The 15,857-nt window shown below is 48.8% G+C and overlaps 1 protein-coding gene across 1 annotated transcript in view; it reads right to left on the minus strand.

Annotated features, from left to right (window-relative positions):
- Positions 1 to 6,545: 6,545 nt before the first annotated feature.
- The window catches only part of RBM44 (RNA binding motif protein 44), a 33,322-nt gene continuing 24,010 nt past the window's right edge, over positions 6,546 to 15,857 (minus strand). Inside the window, exons 13-15 of the mRNA XM_029932885.1 lie at positions 14,965 to 15,110; positions 14,680 to 14,829; positions 6,546 to 7,035 (exon numbers count right to left, since the gene is read on the minus strand). Coding sequence (XP_029788745.1) covers positions 14,706 to 14,829; positions 14,965 to 15,110 — 270 coding nt within the window. The 3' untranslated portion in view covers positions 6,546 to 7,035; positions 14,680 to 14,705. The remainder of the gene's footprint in view (positions 7,036 to 14,679; positions 14,830 to 14,964; positions 15,111 to 15,857) is intronic.

The following is a 15,857-nucleotide window of genomic DNA, read 5'->3' on the forward strand; positions in this document are numbered from 1 at the left end:
GGGGCGGGGCGGGCAGGTCGTGGGGATCCGGGAGGGGCGGGGAGGGGGGTGGCCCGCGGGGGCACAGCCGGGCGGGCCCGCACCTGCCCGCGGCGCATAGGGAGGAGGCCGGCCCCTGGGCGAGCAGCCGGCCCTGCGCGCACGAGCTCGGGCTCTCCGGGACCCCGGACTCGGGCGCTCTTGCCATGTTCACCGAGCAAAGGGACAACTTTTAAGCCAGAGAGGGTCTCCTAGACGGGGGCTCCTCAGTCTCAACTCGAGCCCTGTCCTCTTCCTCGGCTCCGGGCCCCCTTGCCTAGGGAGTCTCCTTTGCCAAGGGCCAAGACCTCCATTCTCCATCTCTCTCTCTCCCTCAAAGTACAGGCACGGGGGATCCTCTGGGGTCAAAACCGGCCCCAGAGCTCGGGGGACGTTACTAATCCCAGAAGGACGCACAATGAGGAACTGGAACACATGCTGAGACCTGCAGTTTGAGCACTGGCGTGGGCGCAGGGGGAGGGGCACTTCAGGTATGTGCAAAGGTCCTGGGGCCAGAGTGAACAGGGCTCTGGGTAGGACTGAAAGGTGGCCCCGAAGGACTTGCTGCCTGGCATGGGTGGGGAGAGCCTCCGACGAAGTTCATCAGGCTCTGAACTTGATGGAAAAGTGATGGCATTAGACTTGCCTTAGGAGGCAGGCGTCACTCAGGCGTCTGCCGGCTGGAGGGCTCCCATGGGGGAGGCCGCAGCTTGGGCATACTGGTTATGGAGCCGGGAGAGGAGGGCTCCTTGGGAAGGAGACTTCCCCGCACAGAGGTGTGAGTAGCCGTTATTTTCACGTCGCAGTGGTTCTGTCCTGTAGCAGCCTAGTCTGGGGTGGCCCCGGGGAACCAGCAGATCTGTGCTCACTGCGCGGAGGCAGGAGTCACTACCTTGAGCCCAGTGGCCACATCTCCTTTCTGGCTGGTTCCGAGTGCCCAGGGCGACTCTGGAGGGAAGCCGCTGCCTCGCCACACGAGAGGGGACAGAGCCACCTGCTGTCTGCCCGGGGAACAGGAGGCAGCCGGCCCCCCAGGGCTCACCTGTTGCTCTGAACACAGCTGGAGGCTGGGGGGCGAGGGGGCGAGGGGGCGAGAGGGCGAGACTCCCGGCCAGCTCGCCTACACCTGGGGCAGCCGAGGGCCTGAGAGCCAGGGGTCTGTGTCAGGTGGGGGGAGGGCACAAGCTCTCCTGACTCGGTCAGCCCCTCTTCCTGAACCTTCGGCTCCATGGTGTGGCCTGTCCTCCCCGCTTTGTTAACAGACATCTGAGTCCCTACAGTGTGCAAGACTGTGCCCTGCTCTCCAGTCTGTGACTCTAACCCAACAATTAAAACCCAATTACAGGACCTGTGTTGTACACACGGAGCGGGCGGGCTGGGAGGACAGGAGGGGGAGGGCCGGAAGGAGGGGGATAGTGAGGGGTGGGGCCCCAGCCCTGTCCGTGCACCTGTTCGAGGTGACAGCGGTCACCAGGAGGGAGAAGGGTGTGCATCGCTGTCAGACCTGCCCTCCCCTCACAGGCACAGCCACTCTTCCCATGCTTGGCTCAGGGACCCTCTGCGACTGCTCCTCGCTGGGCCCTCTGTCACCCATGGCACTTGGCATCGGTGGGTGGGGTAGGAGCCATGTGCCATTTCTCCTCTCCGTTTTCTTGCACATACCCCCTAACAGGTGTATGTACCTAACAAGTCAATGTGTTTCTCGAGTTCATGTACTTTGAAAGTTCGCAGGGTGTGTGTGTGTGTGTGTGTGTGTGTGTGTGTGTGTGTGTGTGTTACAGACCCTCCGGCACTTTCCTTTTCCACGTCTACAGCTCGGGTCGGTAAGAGACAGCCAGTCACGGCTGCCGGGCAGGGAGGTGGGCCCTGGAAGCACTCGCCCCACGGCCGCGGCACGCCAGAGCTGGCAGCTCTGCCCTGGCCGGATCCTGTCTGGTGGGCGTGGGCATCGACTTGGGAGTAAGGAGCACGGGAGATCATCCTCCCCCGACACCTCCAACTAGTGGACGTGACAGTAAGCAAACTTGAAGGGGTGAGAAAATGGGCAAACGCTCTGCTGTGTGCACAGCTGGGGTTAAAGACACAGCCTCGACGGGTCGCTAGAACTGGTTAACTTGACCAGATACTCAAAACCAACCCCACACGTCTGCTCCCAGCCATGACGACGCAACGGGGACTGGACCTGCCCTCCCCGCTTAAGCTGCAGGCTGGACAAAGCCGATGAAATGACAGTTACCGGACTGGACCGCGGGCAGCAGGGCAGCCAGTGAGGGAAGCCCTGAGTGCTCACGGGCAGCGGCTTCCACACCCACAGACCCCGGGCCTTGGAGTCGAGGAGAAAACCGGAGTCTGGGGAATCCGGCTCCAGAGAGGCGGGGGGCTAGGCGGCCCAGGCAAGGTCTGCACACGGCTCCTGGAGTCTCAGGCTAATGCTGATCAGCACATGCACGGAAGGGCCCTGCCTGGGGCACAGGAGAGGACAGGTCGGGACATCTCACACAGGGCCCGGAACAGCTCTGGTTCCCACCAGTTACGATGGAAAAACCCGGAGATAAGAAACATCAGACAGAAGGTACCTCCTTTGTAGTCAGAAGAAATTATATAGGTTGCCTTGGGGCCACCCAACAAAGCTTACAGGCCAGAAGTGACGAACACAAATGATTTCCACGTAAGCACCGCATCCCAGAACAGAGACGTAAGAGAACAAAGCACCTGAGAACCGAAGGAACGGCCTCCCGTGGCCAGATCCACGTGCTGTCCCTGCAGCCACACGGAGTGTGTGAGCTACTGTGTAAACCTGTCCTATTAACCTGCACGTTCAAGAGCACTGACAAGTCCTGAGCACAAGGGTCGTGAACACAAATCACCAAGGCACGTCGCTAGCAGATGACTCAAGACCAGGGGTAAAGAGAAAGTTCTGGAGGCAGCTGGACACGAGGCCCATTCTTAGAGGGACAGGGACTCGGGTGACGGGCGTTCTCACGGCAAACTGTGCGGACCAGACATTGGCAGGGACAGTGTCCAGTGCCGGAAGAAAGCCATGATGAAAGCCGGAGAGCGCTTCAGTGATTGGCTGAGGCGGAGGCGGAGACCTTGCCGGCGTCCGGGCCCCTGGGCTATGACGAGAGGTTAGACGTTAGTCACGATCAGCCAGGAGCCAGTGGCTCGAGTCCTTCATCCGCCGCAAGAACGCGGTTCTGTGCTTGGTCTGCGGCGCCCCGTCCCACTGTTAGCCGTTCGGCAGCAGCAGCGGCATCTCTGGGGTCCCGGCTTCACCCGGCTCGTCCTCCAAACCCCGCAGGGGCCTTGCTGGCAAAACCAAACGCCTGGGCCCCGCAGGTGCCGGGACGGCTTGCGTACTTGGGCTCCCCCACAGGCTGTCTCCGAAAAGCAAGCAAGCAGAAGGCAAGTGGAAGTCAGTTCCGCACGAAACCATGCGGCCAGCATCGCCGCGTCGGAGCTGCCAGGTGACGGAGCAGGAGGCCAGGCAGCAGACGCCGGCGTGCGGCCACCCGCCTGCAGCTGGACAAGGAGCTGGGGGCGGAGGAGGGGGCTGCGGAGGCCCTGAGGTGAAAGCTTAACCTCCAAGATATAAAACATCCAAGAAATAAAACTTTAAAAACTATCCCAAGACTGTAGAAAATAATGAGAGGGGAGTCGGAGATCCAGAGCTACTGCATCAAACCAGCGGGGAGCTCGCACACATGAACTGAGGAGCCTCCACCGTCGGTGAGCCTGTCACAGACGTGGGACGTTACCCCACGGGAGGGGATTCGGAATAAAAAACACACCTATTCTAGAAAAGTCAGTAGTTCTGACTGCACACCACAAGGCCGAAGCCGGAAAGAGCTGTGTGCAAACACTGTCGCCCTCGCGGGGTGCGGTCTGGAAATGCTGTACCGACCAGGACCGACTCAGCAGAGGTGCCTGTGTCCCCGGGCCGCCGTTTGTGAGGCGCCGTGACCGCCTGGGACCGCGGGGGGCACGTCAGCCCACCGGACGGGGTCGTGGTTTCCGCGCAGTGCTCTCGGGGGGAGGAAAGTGGAGTTTGCTGGAGGCGTGGTCGACCCCAGGGCAGCGACGGGGGAGATGAGCCAGTGGTGCCAGAAGATCAGCACTTGAAACAGGATGGCAGTTTTTCCAGAACACCCAGAGCGCAGCCCGACCAAGCGCCTAATCACTAAGGGCTAATGGCTCCTGCTTCCTTATGGAATAATCTGAGTAAAAAAAGGAAGAAAAGAAACGATAGGGTTGTTCCAAGTCCCAGAACGGAACAAGCACCGCTGAGTCCACGCTGACACGGGTGACCGCGGGGGCAGGGGAGGACGCGTCTCCCTGCAGGCGCGTTCTCAGCGCGCGCGGAAGGGCCCTGGCTGCAGGGATGCGGGGAGCGGGCGTGGTCACAGCTGCAGGCCCCCCCGCAGCTGCGGGGCAGCAACCGGGCAGAGGCCGGCACAGCGCCGACAGGACTTTTCTCCAACAGTCAGAATTGAGGCAAATACACAGAACCTGCAATCAGCCTTATTTTTCCTGACGGTTTTCTAGAGATAACAATTCCAGTTGCATTAGCTTCCTATTGCTACTGTAACACATTCCCACAGACTTGGCGATTGATTTAAACAATACGAATTTATTATCTTCTTCTCTGGAGATCAGAAGTCTGATACAGGTCTCACGAGGCTAAAATCAAGAGGTCAGCAGGCCTGCACCCCTTCTGGTGGCTCTAGGGGACAATCTGCTTCCTTACCTTTTCCAACGTCCCAGAGGCCACCCCCATTCTTTGGCTCCGGCTCCCTTCTTCCGTCTTCAAAGCCAGCAACAGCAGCTAGAGACGCTTCTAGAAAGCTCTTTCTCTGGTTCTCTCAGGCCCCCCCAGATAGTCAATCCAGGGTCACCTTCCCGTCTCCAGGGCAGCTGTTCAGCAATCTTACTTCCGCAACCTGAATTCCCTTTGCCGAGTGCCACCTCACAGGTTTGGGGGCGAGGTCAGGACAGCGTGGAGGGCCGTGACACTGCTGCCACAAGGCTACCACTTATTAAACATTCCGTGTGCGGGCAGGTACTTGGCAAAAAGGCACAACGATAACAGTGGAGCAGCAGTGAAGTTACATGCAGAAGGCGGGCTGGAGAACTATTCCTTTAAAAAGACACTCCTGCTTATACTGAATTCCTCGGTTACACGTATGATCTCCTTGGGCAAGAACGAACACTGGGGTCAGGCAGAGCCAACTGGGACTCTCTGGCCCCACTTTCTGGGGACAGTCTTAGGGTATTTACAACATTCCAGACCTCCGGTGACCTCCAAACGTAATTACTGGCTCAAGTGCTCTGTTGTCCCCGTAATACAGTGTGAATGAAAAATGACCGTGAGCAGTGACAGAAGTCTGCGAAAACCACCTGCAGCAGCCTTTCACCATAAATGACCGAATGGTTCAACACGGCTACTAACAGCCGGGATCGCGGCTGGAGGCCTCCGGGACAGGGAGTTCCCTGAGCTTTCCCTTCCCTGCTCGAACAGGACGTCTTTATTCAAAAAACCTGGAACTGATAACGTCCAACAAACCTTTCTAGATTGTCCCCAAACTGAATGCAGCAATTTGGTGTCTCTGGATTCTGAAAGGGGATTCCACCTCTTCAAATCCTTCTGGAAACAAGTGCCTAGAGGTAAGCTTTCGTATTGTTGCCAGCTTGTTGAAAAGAATGTCTAGTCCACGCTTCAGCCTATTCACGGTTCACTCTGAATGCGGCCGTTTAGTGTATGACTTAACATATGGGTAGAGACCTCCACAATCCTCAGGGTCTACAGATCTGATGCACGGCCGAGAGCAATGCTTCTCAAGTTTCATTTAAGAAACGTTTTCAACTTTTTTTTTTAACATTCTGAAGTCTAACTCCTACTAGGCATCTGGGGTGGCTCTGGTGGTACCTGGAGACAACTTACCAGAGAGCAGTTGTGAAACCCAGCAGCTTGGTGGCCAGCCTTCCCGTTCACACGTGCTCCACACAGGCACCGCCCGGGAGCCGGGTTCACGCCTGGAGAAGGCCATCAAACCTGAAGACAGTAGTAAATTCACGCTGGTGCTGCAGACTCTGCCTTGATGAAGTACAAATACGTCAAGTATGAATGTTCAATGAGCACTTTTTAGTCAAGGATACCTACCTACTACTGAATGTTCTACGCGGTTTAAACATTTGAAGAAGAAAATGCGTATTTAAATGTTCATCTTAATATTGGTAAAATTGCAACTTTATACAGTATCTTATTTTTACAAAGTAATCAATAAATGTATATGTTATCAGATAAGGCGTAAAATTAGGTTCTGAAAATTGTTGCAATTTACACTCTGACCACGGGTTCCAGAACCGACTGCAAAACAAAGACGCGCCCCGTGGTGACTGCGTAGGCTCACGCTTCCTGGGGAAAACAGGAAAATACATCTAAATGTTTCACACTAAGTCAAAAACACATCGAATGGGTCACCGCATTAATTTAATTACCTGGGAAGCTTAAAAATAGACACATTGTATATAGCCACAAATTCAAATTCAGTTTATTTAACTGTTATCCTGTGCTCCAATATGAGTCTTAAAGTAAAAATTGGAACTAAGTATATTTCAGGCAAAGTATATTTTCCATGTATGGAAATCATTTAATGGACTCTGAAACAATACGTCTTCTCGTGGCCACTGTTTTAAAAAACAGATTTAACAAAGGTTTTTAAAATAGACATGACCATTTTTTCTAATCCAAAATATGTAGCTTGAAGTCTTTAAGTAACAAGTTGAAATATAATATTTATAAACATTAAAACTTCCATTCTAATACAGAGACGACTTTAATAGTGCAGAAACAACAGCTGCTGGCTTTAGGAGTAGGCTATCACGTAGATTACTGTTGCACAGCGAAGTCCACTTGCTGAGCCTGTTTGATCACCTCCTCTTGCCACTACTGCAGTGCTTTCCTAAGTGTTGTAGAACATTCTCTGTAGGAGGGAACTCCTGCTTTCCAAGGGTATTCTATATAGGTCAGGAAAAGAGAGAGAAATCAACGAAAACATGTTGATTATGCAAAATCCAATATTCCGCAGCACAAAACACTGCTGATGCCAAATCCAGTATCCCAGAGCAGTAGAGACAGCAGCCCCCCGATCTGCGGTTTCCTTCCGAGGTTTCATCACCAGTGGGCAGGTGTGGCCAACCACGGTCCGAAGCACCATCAGAAGGGCGTGCCAGCCTAACGCTACATCACAGTGCCCACGTCCGTCACCGCCTTCACCTGAGCGCCCGGGCTCTTTACCAACTACCGTCACAAGAAGGCCAGGCTACGTACAAGGTCATTTTGAGAGGAGGACCACGTTCATAGAACGATTATTACACTACATTCTAGAACCTGTTTTATTATTAGATTGTTGTTAACCTTGGACTGTGCCTAATTTGCAGATTAAGTTTTATCACTGGTTTGTATGAACAGGAAAAGACACAGTGCATTGGGCGGGTTTCAGGCATCCACTGGGGATCCCGGTAGGGGTTCCCTGCAGGTGGGGGACCACTGAGTTATGTATCATACACTCCGCTGCTAAACCAATTCTTGTCATTAGACTCATTTATCAAAGATATGATATCAAAACCACTCATTTACCATTAAATTCTGTCATCACTGAACTCTACTGCTACATCAAAGCAGAAATAGCCACCAGATATTATACATACAGGGAACTATTCAGACTTTTAACAGAGAAAACCGGATGTCCTCGTGGTAGAGATGTGGCAATGTCTTGAACAGATCACTTAAGTGAGATGTTAAATCTCTTCACTATGAAGCACTTCAGCTAGTGTCACAAAGGTAGAGTCACAAACAGGCTTAGTAACGAACACCTCCTATATGAAAATGATTGCTGCCTGCAGCCCAAAATACAACGTCCAGGTTCCCGAAGCTTGGGGCTCTTCCGTCGTGTACCTCACTGTGTGAGCGGCGTCACTGGGCCCTCGACGCGCTGCTTTACGAGAACGGAGGCTCAAAGAACTCAGCAAGGAAGTAATATTCTGGCTCCTGTATTGCTGTGGGAAAAAACTCTTTTGTCTCTGTCTCAGGAGAAGAAAAGATGACATTCTACATCTCGTTTGTGCAGAATTTTATCACGTATGGGTGGTGAATTTTATCAACTGCTTCTGCATCTACTGAAATAAGAAGATAATTTTTTCCATTGTTCTATTCATACAGTAAATTGCACTGACTTCCAAATGTTAAACGAACCTTTCATTTCTGGAATAAGGGCAATTCGGCCATAAACTATTATTCTTTCTACAAACTGTTAGACTCAGTCTGCTATTATCGTTGAAATAATTTTTTATATCCGTGTTCATGAGAATTGGCGTGTAATTTTCCATTCTTGTGATGCCATTGGTCTCGTTTTGCTGTCACGACTATATTCATTTCTCTAGAAAACTTAACACTGATATTCCTTCTTCCTGAAATTTGTGAGGAATTTATTAACATAGTCATCTGAGTCTGGGTTTTATTTTGTGGCAAGAGTTTTATTTATGACTCAGTTTACTTAATAAATACAAAACCAGTGAGATTTTCTATATCTTCTAGAGGCTGTTTTTGTTAAGTTGAATTGTCCTAGGAAGTGGCTCATTTCATCAAGAACTCGTATTAAAGTCATCTGCAGTGTCCTCTCGCCTTCCACTGACCGTAGGACCTGCAGTGATACTTCCTTTCTGAAAAGGATCCTTTACCGAATTTGTGTCTTCACTTTGTTGCTCTGCCAGTTTCATCAGGGGTTTATCAACTTTATTATATTTCTTCAAGAATCTTTTGGCTTTGTTAATCCTTGTTATATATTTGTTCTTATTTCTGTAGTTTCCCCATTTCTTGTACTTCTTGTGGATTATTACTGTTTTCCTTCTGAGCTGAGTTGTGTACTCGGCTCATTAACTCTGTCTCACTTTTATGACATACGTAGGCACTCGGGGCTGTCTCTTTCAGGTTACAGAGCTGTAGCCGCATCCTGTCAGTTTTAATGTGGAGGGTTTCCATTTTCATTCTTTAACTGAAACCCAGCTTCTAGTTTTCATTATATGATTTCTTTCACTATTTAGACATTTATTTCCAAACACGCCAATTTCCCATTTATCTTTCCACTGCTGACTTCTGATTATCTGCATAGTAGCCACACTCTTCTTCTGTTCCTGGTATTTACTGGGACTTACTTTATGGTCTAGAACATGGCCAACCTGTGTAAACAATCAGTAGCCCTGAGGAGACCTGACTTTGCAATTACCATGTGCATCACACTCTACACAATGTCCAATAGGTCGGCTTGGTTACTTGGCTTATTCAAATCTTCTATACCATTACTGACATTTTTGCTTCTCCCATTGTAGTTGTAAGCTTGCTAATTTCTCCTGATCTGGAAATATTTGGTTTATATATTTTAAGGTGTTTTACTAGATGCATACAAATTTCAAACTGTTATATATTCACGGTATATATTCACGGTAAGTTAAATATTTCTTCTTCAGTAATTTTACTGAAATTAACCACATGATCCAGAGTCTATTTTGTCTAACACCACTATAGTGTAGTTCTTTTTTCAATCCTTTTATCTTCTGATATCCTAATGTTTTAAAGATGTTTCTAGAGATACTATTTGGTTGGTTTTTATTTTTTATAATGTTTATTTATCTTTGAGAGAGAGAGAGAGAGAGAGAGAGAGAGGGAAAGAGGGAGGGAGGGAGGGAGAGAGAGAGAGAGAGAGAGAGAGGGAGGGAGGGAGGGAGAGAGAGTGTGCACATGAGTGAGCATGAGTGGGGTAGGGACAGAGAGAGAGGGAGACACAGAATCCAAAGCAGGCTCCAGGCTCTGAGCTGTCAGCACAGAGCGTGGTGAGGGGCTCAAACCCACAAGCCATGAGATCATGACCTGAGCTGAAGTTGGACGCCCAACCAACAGAGCCACCCAGGAGCCCTTGGAGAAATGTCTACTCAGATCCTTTGCCCATTTAAAAATTATGGTTCTTTAAGTTTCCTGTTGAATTACAGATGTTCTTTACATATTTTCAATATTGACCCTTATCAGATAAATGGTTTACAAATACTTTCATTTTGTGGGTTGCCTCTGTTGAGAGTATCCTTTGATGCATGTTTTTAATTTTGGTGAAGTCTAATTTATCTATCTTTTCGTATCTAAGACATCACTGCCAAATCCTGTGTCATGAAGCTTTTCTGCAATTTTCTTCCAAGAGGTTTATAGTTTCAGCTCACATGCTTAGGTCTTTGATCCATTTTGAGGTAGTCTGTGTAAGGGAAGACTCCAGTTTCTGTCTGTGTGCGCTTTTAAAATCTGTTCTAGTAACGATGCCAAAGATTACACCATGTGTCCTCTCCTTACCAAAGTCTGGTCCAGCCGGCGCACGTGTGAAAGGAGAGTTAGCTGCAGGGCGAGGGCTGCTGGCCTTAGATCTGCTTGCAAGGCTGGCCCTGGGCTGGTGTCCAGGGATCTGGGTTTTGGAAAGATTCCCAGCGATGCCAGAGGTGGGAAGAGGGGCTCGCTGTACCCGAACTGTGAGAACAACGTGGTTTATGACGAACAGCTGCTCTCCTGAGCGTCCGGAACTCTGGCACGTGCTGGGCAGGGGATCCGATGCGAATGGGTGCCACCACAAAGACCGGGCAGGGGTTCTCTCACGAGATTTCTTGGTAGACAACACTTCATATGTGTTGACCACTCACTACTGGAGGAAGCAAGCATGCTTGTGGGACCCTGCTGGGAAAGGATTCTTGGAAGCGTAGGCCTGGTTCCTTCTGGACGTCACCTGACGGGGTTTTTCCATTTGTGGACTTTGCTTTGTGTAGTTTTGTCGTCAAATCGCAGCCCTGAGGACAACTGTATATGGAGTCACGTGACCTCTCCAAGCGAAGCACCGAGCCTGGCTGGGCTGGCAGCTCCGGGGACCCCGACATAGCGCATTTTACCCTCTCCCCAGCCTACCAGGGGTTTAGAGCAGGTAACCGCACTAGCCCCCTTTCAGCTCACACACGCTGTCCTACATCGACGTTGGGCCCCATGAAATGCCACCGGTCTTGTCTTACACAGTCAATACTAATTGATCTATAGCACATTTGGGTCTTAATTTTTCTTGCATTTTTGACCTTTCATCCAAAATCACTTTCCTTCCTCCTAGAGAACACTTTTAATATCTTTTTTACTATAATGAGTTTTCTTCTAAGAAACAGATTATCTTAGTTCTTATTTGAGGAAAAATATATTTATTTCACATTTATTCCTCAAGGCTCTTTTTGTGAATAAAGAACCCAAGGTTTGCAGAATTATTTGATGGCTTCTGTTAAGAATCAGATGTCAATCTAATTGTTTTCTTGAGTTAAATTCTTTTCTCTCTAGCTGTTTTATACATTTTATTTTCAGCTCTGTTTTACTGAGCAGTTTTTTTCCTTCTGATCTACTGAAGTTATTTTATTTTTCCTGCTTGGGATTTAAAGGGGTTTTACTGAATTTGTGGCTTGATGGTCATCATCATTTAAAATAATATTTCAGCCATTTTTTGTTTTCTACTTTCTCTTATTTTTTTTTTAAAGTTTATTTATTTTGGATAGAGAACAAGCTGTCAGAAGAGGGCAGAGAGAGACGGAGAGAGAGAAGCTGCAGCACAGAGGCCGTCGTGGGGCTTGAACTCACATACTGTGAGAACATAACCTGAGCTGAAATCAAGAGTCGGGCACTTAACCGACAGAGCCACCCAAGCGCCCTCTTCCTGCCCTTTCCATGAAAAGTCAGTCGCACACACAGTGAGGCCCTCTCACTATGCCTATCTCTTGCCTTCTCTCTCATGTTTTGTTTTAAAAAAAGATTTTTTTAATGTTTATTCTGAAAAGACAGACAGAGCATGAGTGGAGGAAGGGTAGAGAGAGAGAGGGAGACACAGAATTCAAAGCAGCTCCAGGCTCTGAGCTGGCAGCACAGAGCCCAATGCAGGGCTCGAACCCACAAACCGTGAGATCACGACCTGAGCCGAAGTCGGACGCCTAAGTGACGGAGCCCCCAGGTGCCCCTCTCCTGTTTTCTCTCCTTTCCTCTCTCTGTGCTTCATTCCACAGTTCTTCCTCACCTAATTCTCACGTCAACTATTTGTCTCATATGTCGTAGAACCTATTAACTCAGTTATTAAGTTTCTATATTTGGCATTAATGGAATATCCACTTTTAAAATATTTTCATTTCTATATTGAAATTCTCCATCTTGTCTTCTGTTCCCTTTACCATCATGTCTCTGAACGTTAGGTTCTGTGTGTCATAAATAAACCTCCAAAGCTTAGTAGCTGAGAACAATGAGCATCTATCCAAGCCTACAAGTCCACCCGCTGGGCTCACTCAGGCCTGAGGGGCAGCTGCCCAGCTGGGGAGGGATCTCCAGATCTGTGCCTGGTCACACGTTTCGGGGCTGTGGCCACGGGCTGGGACGCCGTGGCCACCCTCCACATAATCTTCTGTCCCCCAGCAGACGGGGCTTCCTGCGGCTGCAGCGCGTTTCCCAGACAGAGCAGAGGAACCACGTCCTCTTGAAGACCAGGCTTCGAAACGGCACCACTTGTCAAAGCAAGTCAAAACGCTAGTCCAGATTCAAGTGCGTGGGCAAAGAGATCGCCCATCTTGCTGCAAGGAGCTTCGAAGTCACATTGCAAATGGTCATGAATGCAGGGGAGAGGACAGTTCTGGCCATTTTTGCAACAATCTATCACATAATAGGAATATATATTCTTTTTTAAAAAGTATTTATTTTGAGAAAGCGAGCATGAGTGGGAGAGGGGCAGAGAGAAAGAGAGGGGGAGAGAGAGAATCCCAAGCAGGCTCTGCACTGTCAAGAGTGGGAATGAGACTCGGGGCTTGATCTCACAAATTGCAAGACCATAACCTGAGCTGAAATCAAGAGTTGGATGCTTAACCAACTGAGCCACTGGGGCGCCCCATAAGCAAATCTTTTTTAAATGTGTCTGATAATCTAAATATTTGCAGTCCCTGTGGAGGGACTATTGTCTAGTATTTATGCAAATTTTCATTCATGTGGTCGCACTTCATTTATTAGTTATTTTGGATTGTGCATCCTTATTTACAAAATAACTGGTATGTGCAAAATTGTTTGCAGAAATAATTTGATACTGCTTTATTGCAGAGAATTCTTGTCTTCACTTCCTCTAGGTGCACGTCAGAAGTAACGCCAGCTCACTCCAACTTCGGGAGTAGCTTCTGAGGCTGAGTGACAGTCTCTCTGGGAAACTCTCTGGTTCCTAGTTACTTCACCTGGTGAGGCTCCAACCCGCTGCTGACAGTCCACCAGCGCCCGCCTCCCTGGCTTCAAGGCCATCAGAGGGGCCCTCAAACTAGCCACACCCCTATACAGATAAGACCGGGGCAACAGTGGTCCCGAGCTCTGGGCACATTGCCGAGACTCTTCTCTGTGCCCTGGCCCGTTACCTCGGGAGCTCCCCAGTGCCCTGTTTAAACAGATGTGCTTCAAAGTTGTTCAGCTTTCCTAGCTGTTGTCTATGAGAGTTGGCTTTGATCACCCAGACGGCTCTAATGGAAAACGAGTCCCCGTTCACTCTAACAAAGGGTCCCATGTTTATGCCTGTAATTAAAAAATATATATGCAAATTCTTTGATCCACTGTCCTTCAGGAGGTGGAACTTAACTCCCCTCCTCTGGAGTGTGGATCGCACACAGTGACTCCCATCTAGAAGAATGCGGCCGAAACCACGGAGAGTGCGGGGCCACAGGCCCGCAGGTGCGCCTGCTCCTCTCTCTCTGGGGAAGCTCCCGCAGCCCCAAGGAGAGGCCCGTGTGGCCCACAGTCCCGGGGATGAGCCGCCCTCAAAGCACACCCTCCACCATCTGTCAAGCCTCCTGGCGACTGCGGCCCAGGCGCATCTTGCTGCAGCACCACAAGAGGCCCGAGGCCGAAAGCACTCACTCAGCTAGGCTACGCTTGAGTCCTGACAAACTAGGAGATGTAAGTTGTGTAAGCCGATTAAAATCTGGGTAACTGGTTTTGCACTAATAGTTATCTAATACGGTATGTTTGCTTTTTAATTTTATAATATTATTTTTAAATTTAATACTATTTCTGGGGGCACCTGGGTGGCTCAGTCGGTTAAATGTCCAATTTCGGCTCTGGTCATGATCCCACCGTTCATGGGTTTAGGCCCTGCGTCGGGCTCTGTGTTGACAGCTCAGAGCCTGGAGTCTGTCTTTGGATTCTGTGTCTCCCAGTCCCCTTGACCCTCCCTTGCTCATGCTCTCTCTCTCAAAAATAAATAAAAAAAACACTAAAAAATAAACTTAATACGATTTCTATTTGAAAACAAAATCAATAGTTAAAAAAATGTTTTTTAATCTTAGAGAATGAGTGAGCATGAGTGGGGGAGAGAGGTGGAGGGAGAGAGAGAGAATCCTAAGCAGGCTCCATGCTCAGTGTGGAGCCTGACACGGGGTTCGATCCTGTGACTCTGAGATCATGACCTGAGCCAAAATCGAGTCAGATGATCAACTGACTGAGCCACCTAGACACCCCAATGGCTTACAATATTTACATAATATTAAAATAGAAAAGATATGCTTATATTTAAATATAAAAGATATGCTTACTTTATCTCTTGCTGCTTCTTTTATTCCTAACTGGAATCAGAGTTTTTCAGAACAGATGAAGTCATTTCCACAATACTGTTAATAGACAAGCCGTTCAGAAAACCTTTATGATTTGCTCTTACGTCCTGGAGAGCATCTAGAATACAGTCTCTGCACACAAGGAAAACACACATGAGTACGCGTCCTTTCCAAAGTAACACATCCCGCATGTGCCTAAGTTACTGCCCCGAACCGCGTCTGTCCACAGAACGAGGACCCCACCGAAGACACGCCGGAAGTGGTTACCTGCTAACTCCCGGATGCAGTTCCGCCAGTCTCTTCATGATTTTGGTAAAGCTGCTCAGATTCAAGGTATTTGGAGGTATGAATTGAATAGGCGTATCAGGTAATAATTTAGTAGATTCAATCTGTTTACAATTCTTCTTGACACCCTGAACAAACAGTGGAAAATTTTCTTAAAAGCAGTAACCACTGTAGAGACCTTCCGGCTCATTTAATTAAAATAGAATTTACAATTATAAACGTCAAACTCAAATTCCTAAGAAAGTTACTTTGATTTGGGATTATTTATATCAAGCAGGCTTACTTGAGCCGTGTTCCAAGCCATGTCAGTTAAAAAAAAAAAAAAAAAAGGAAAGAAAAAGAAACGAAGCCACACCCGGCCTCTAACAGCAGGGACAACGCATCTGAAGCTCCGTCTACGTCAGCCCTTCCCAACCGGGGGCCTTCCTGAACCGCAGAACACAGAGGGTAACCGTGTTCTCAATCTCTCCAAACATAGGACAGAACTGGTTCCATTTTCGGTGCACAGGAGAGAGGTTAATTCACCTGATACAGGGGTTTCTTAGGCTTAGGGGGTGGAGGCTTAATTCTGTTAGCCAACCTGACAGAGGAAGGCTGGTTTACACAGTAATTATAAATATTCTACATTTCACTTACTAAGTATGCGATCAATACACTCTGTGCCCAGAAGTGGGCCACATACTATGGAGGGAAAACTAGTGATATAAAATAGAACTCCTTCCACTCATGAATCTTACAATCAGACAAAATTAAAATGATTATTTAATTACTATTAACCATGCAAGTAGTCTATAAATTGTAGGAAAGCACTGTATATCCCATAAAAGATTTTTTACAAAAGGAAGAGCTAAGACTTTAAAGTCTAGATAAAAGGA

The sequence above is a fragment of the Suricata suricatta genome, chromosome 3 (genome assembly GCF_006229205.1).
Source record: "Suricata suricatta isolate VVHF042 chromosome 3, meerkat_22Aug2017_6uvM2_HiC, whole genome shotgun sequence".
In the NCBI taxonomy this organism is placed as follows: domain Eukaryota; kingdom Metazoa; phylum Chordata; class Mammalia; order Carnivora; family Herpestidae; genus Suricata; species Suricata suricatta.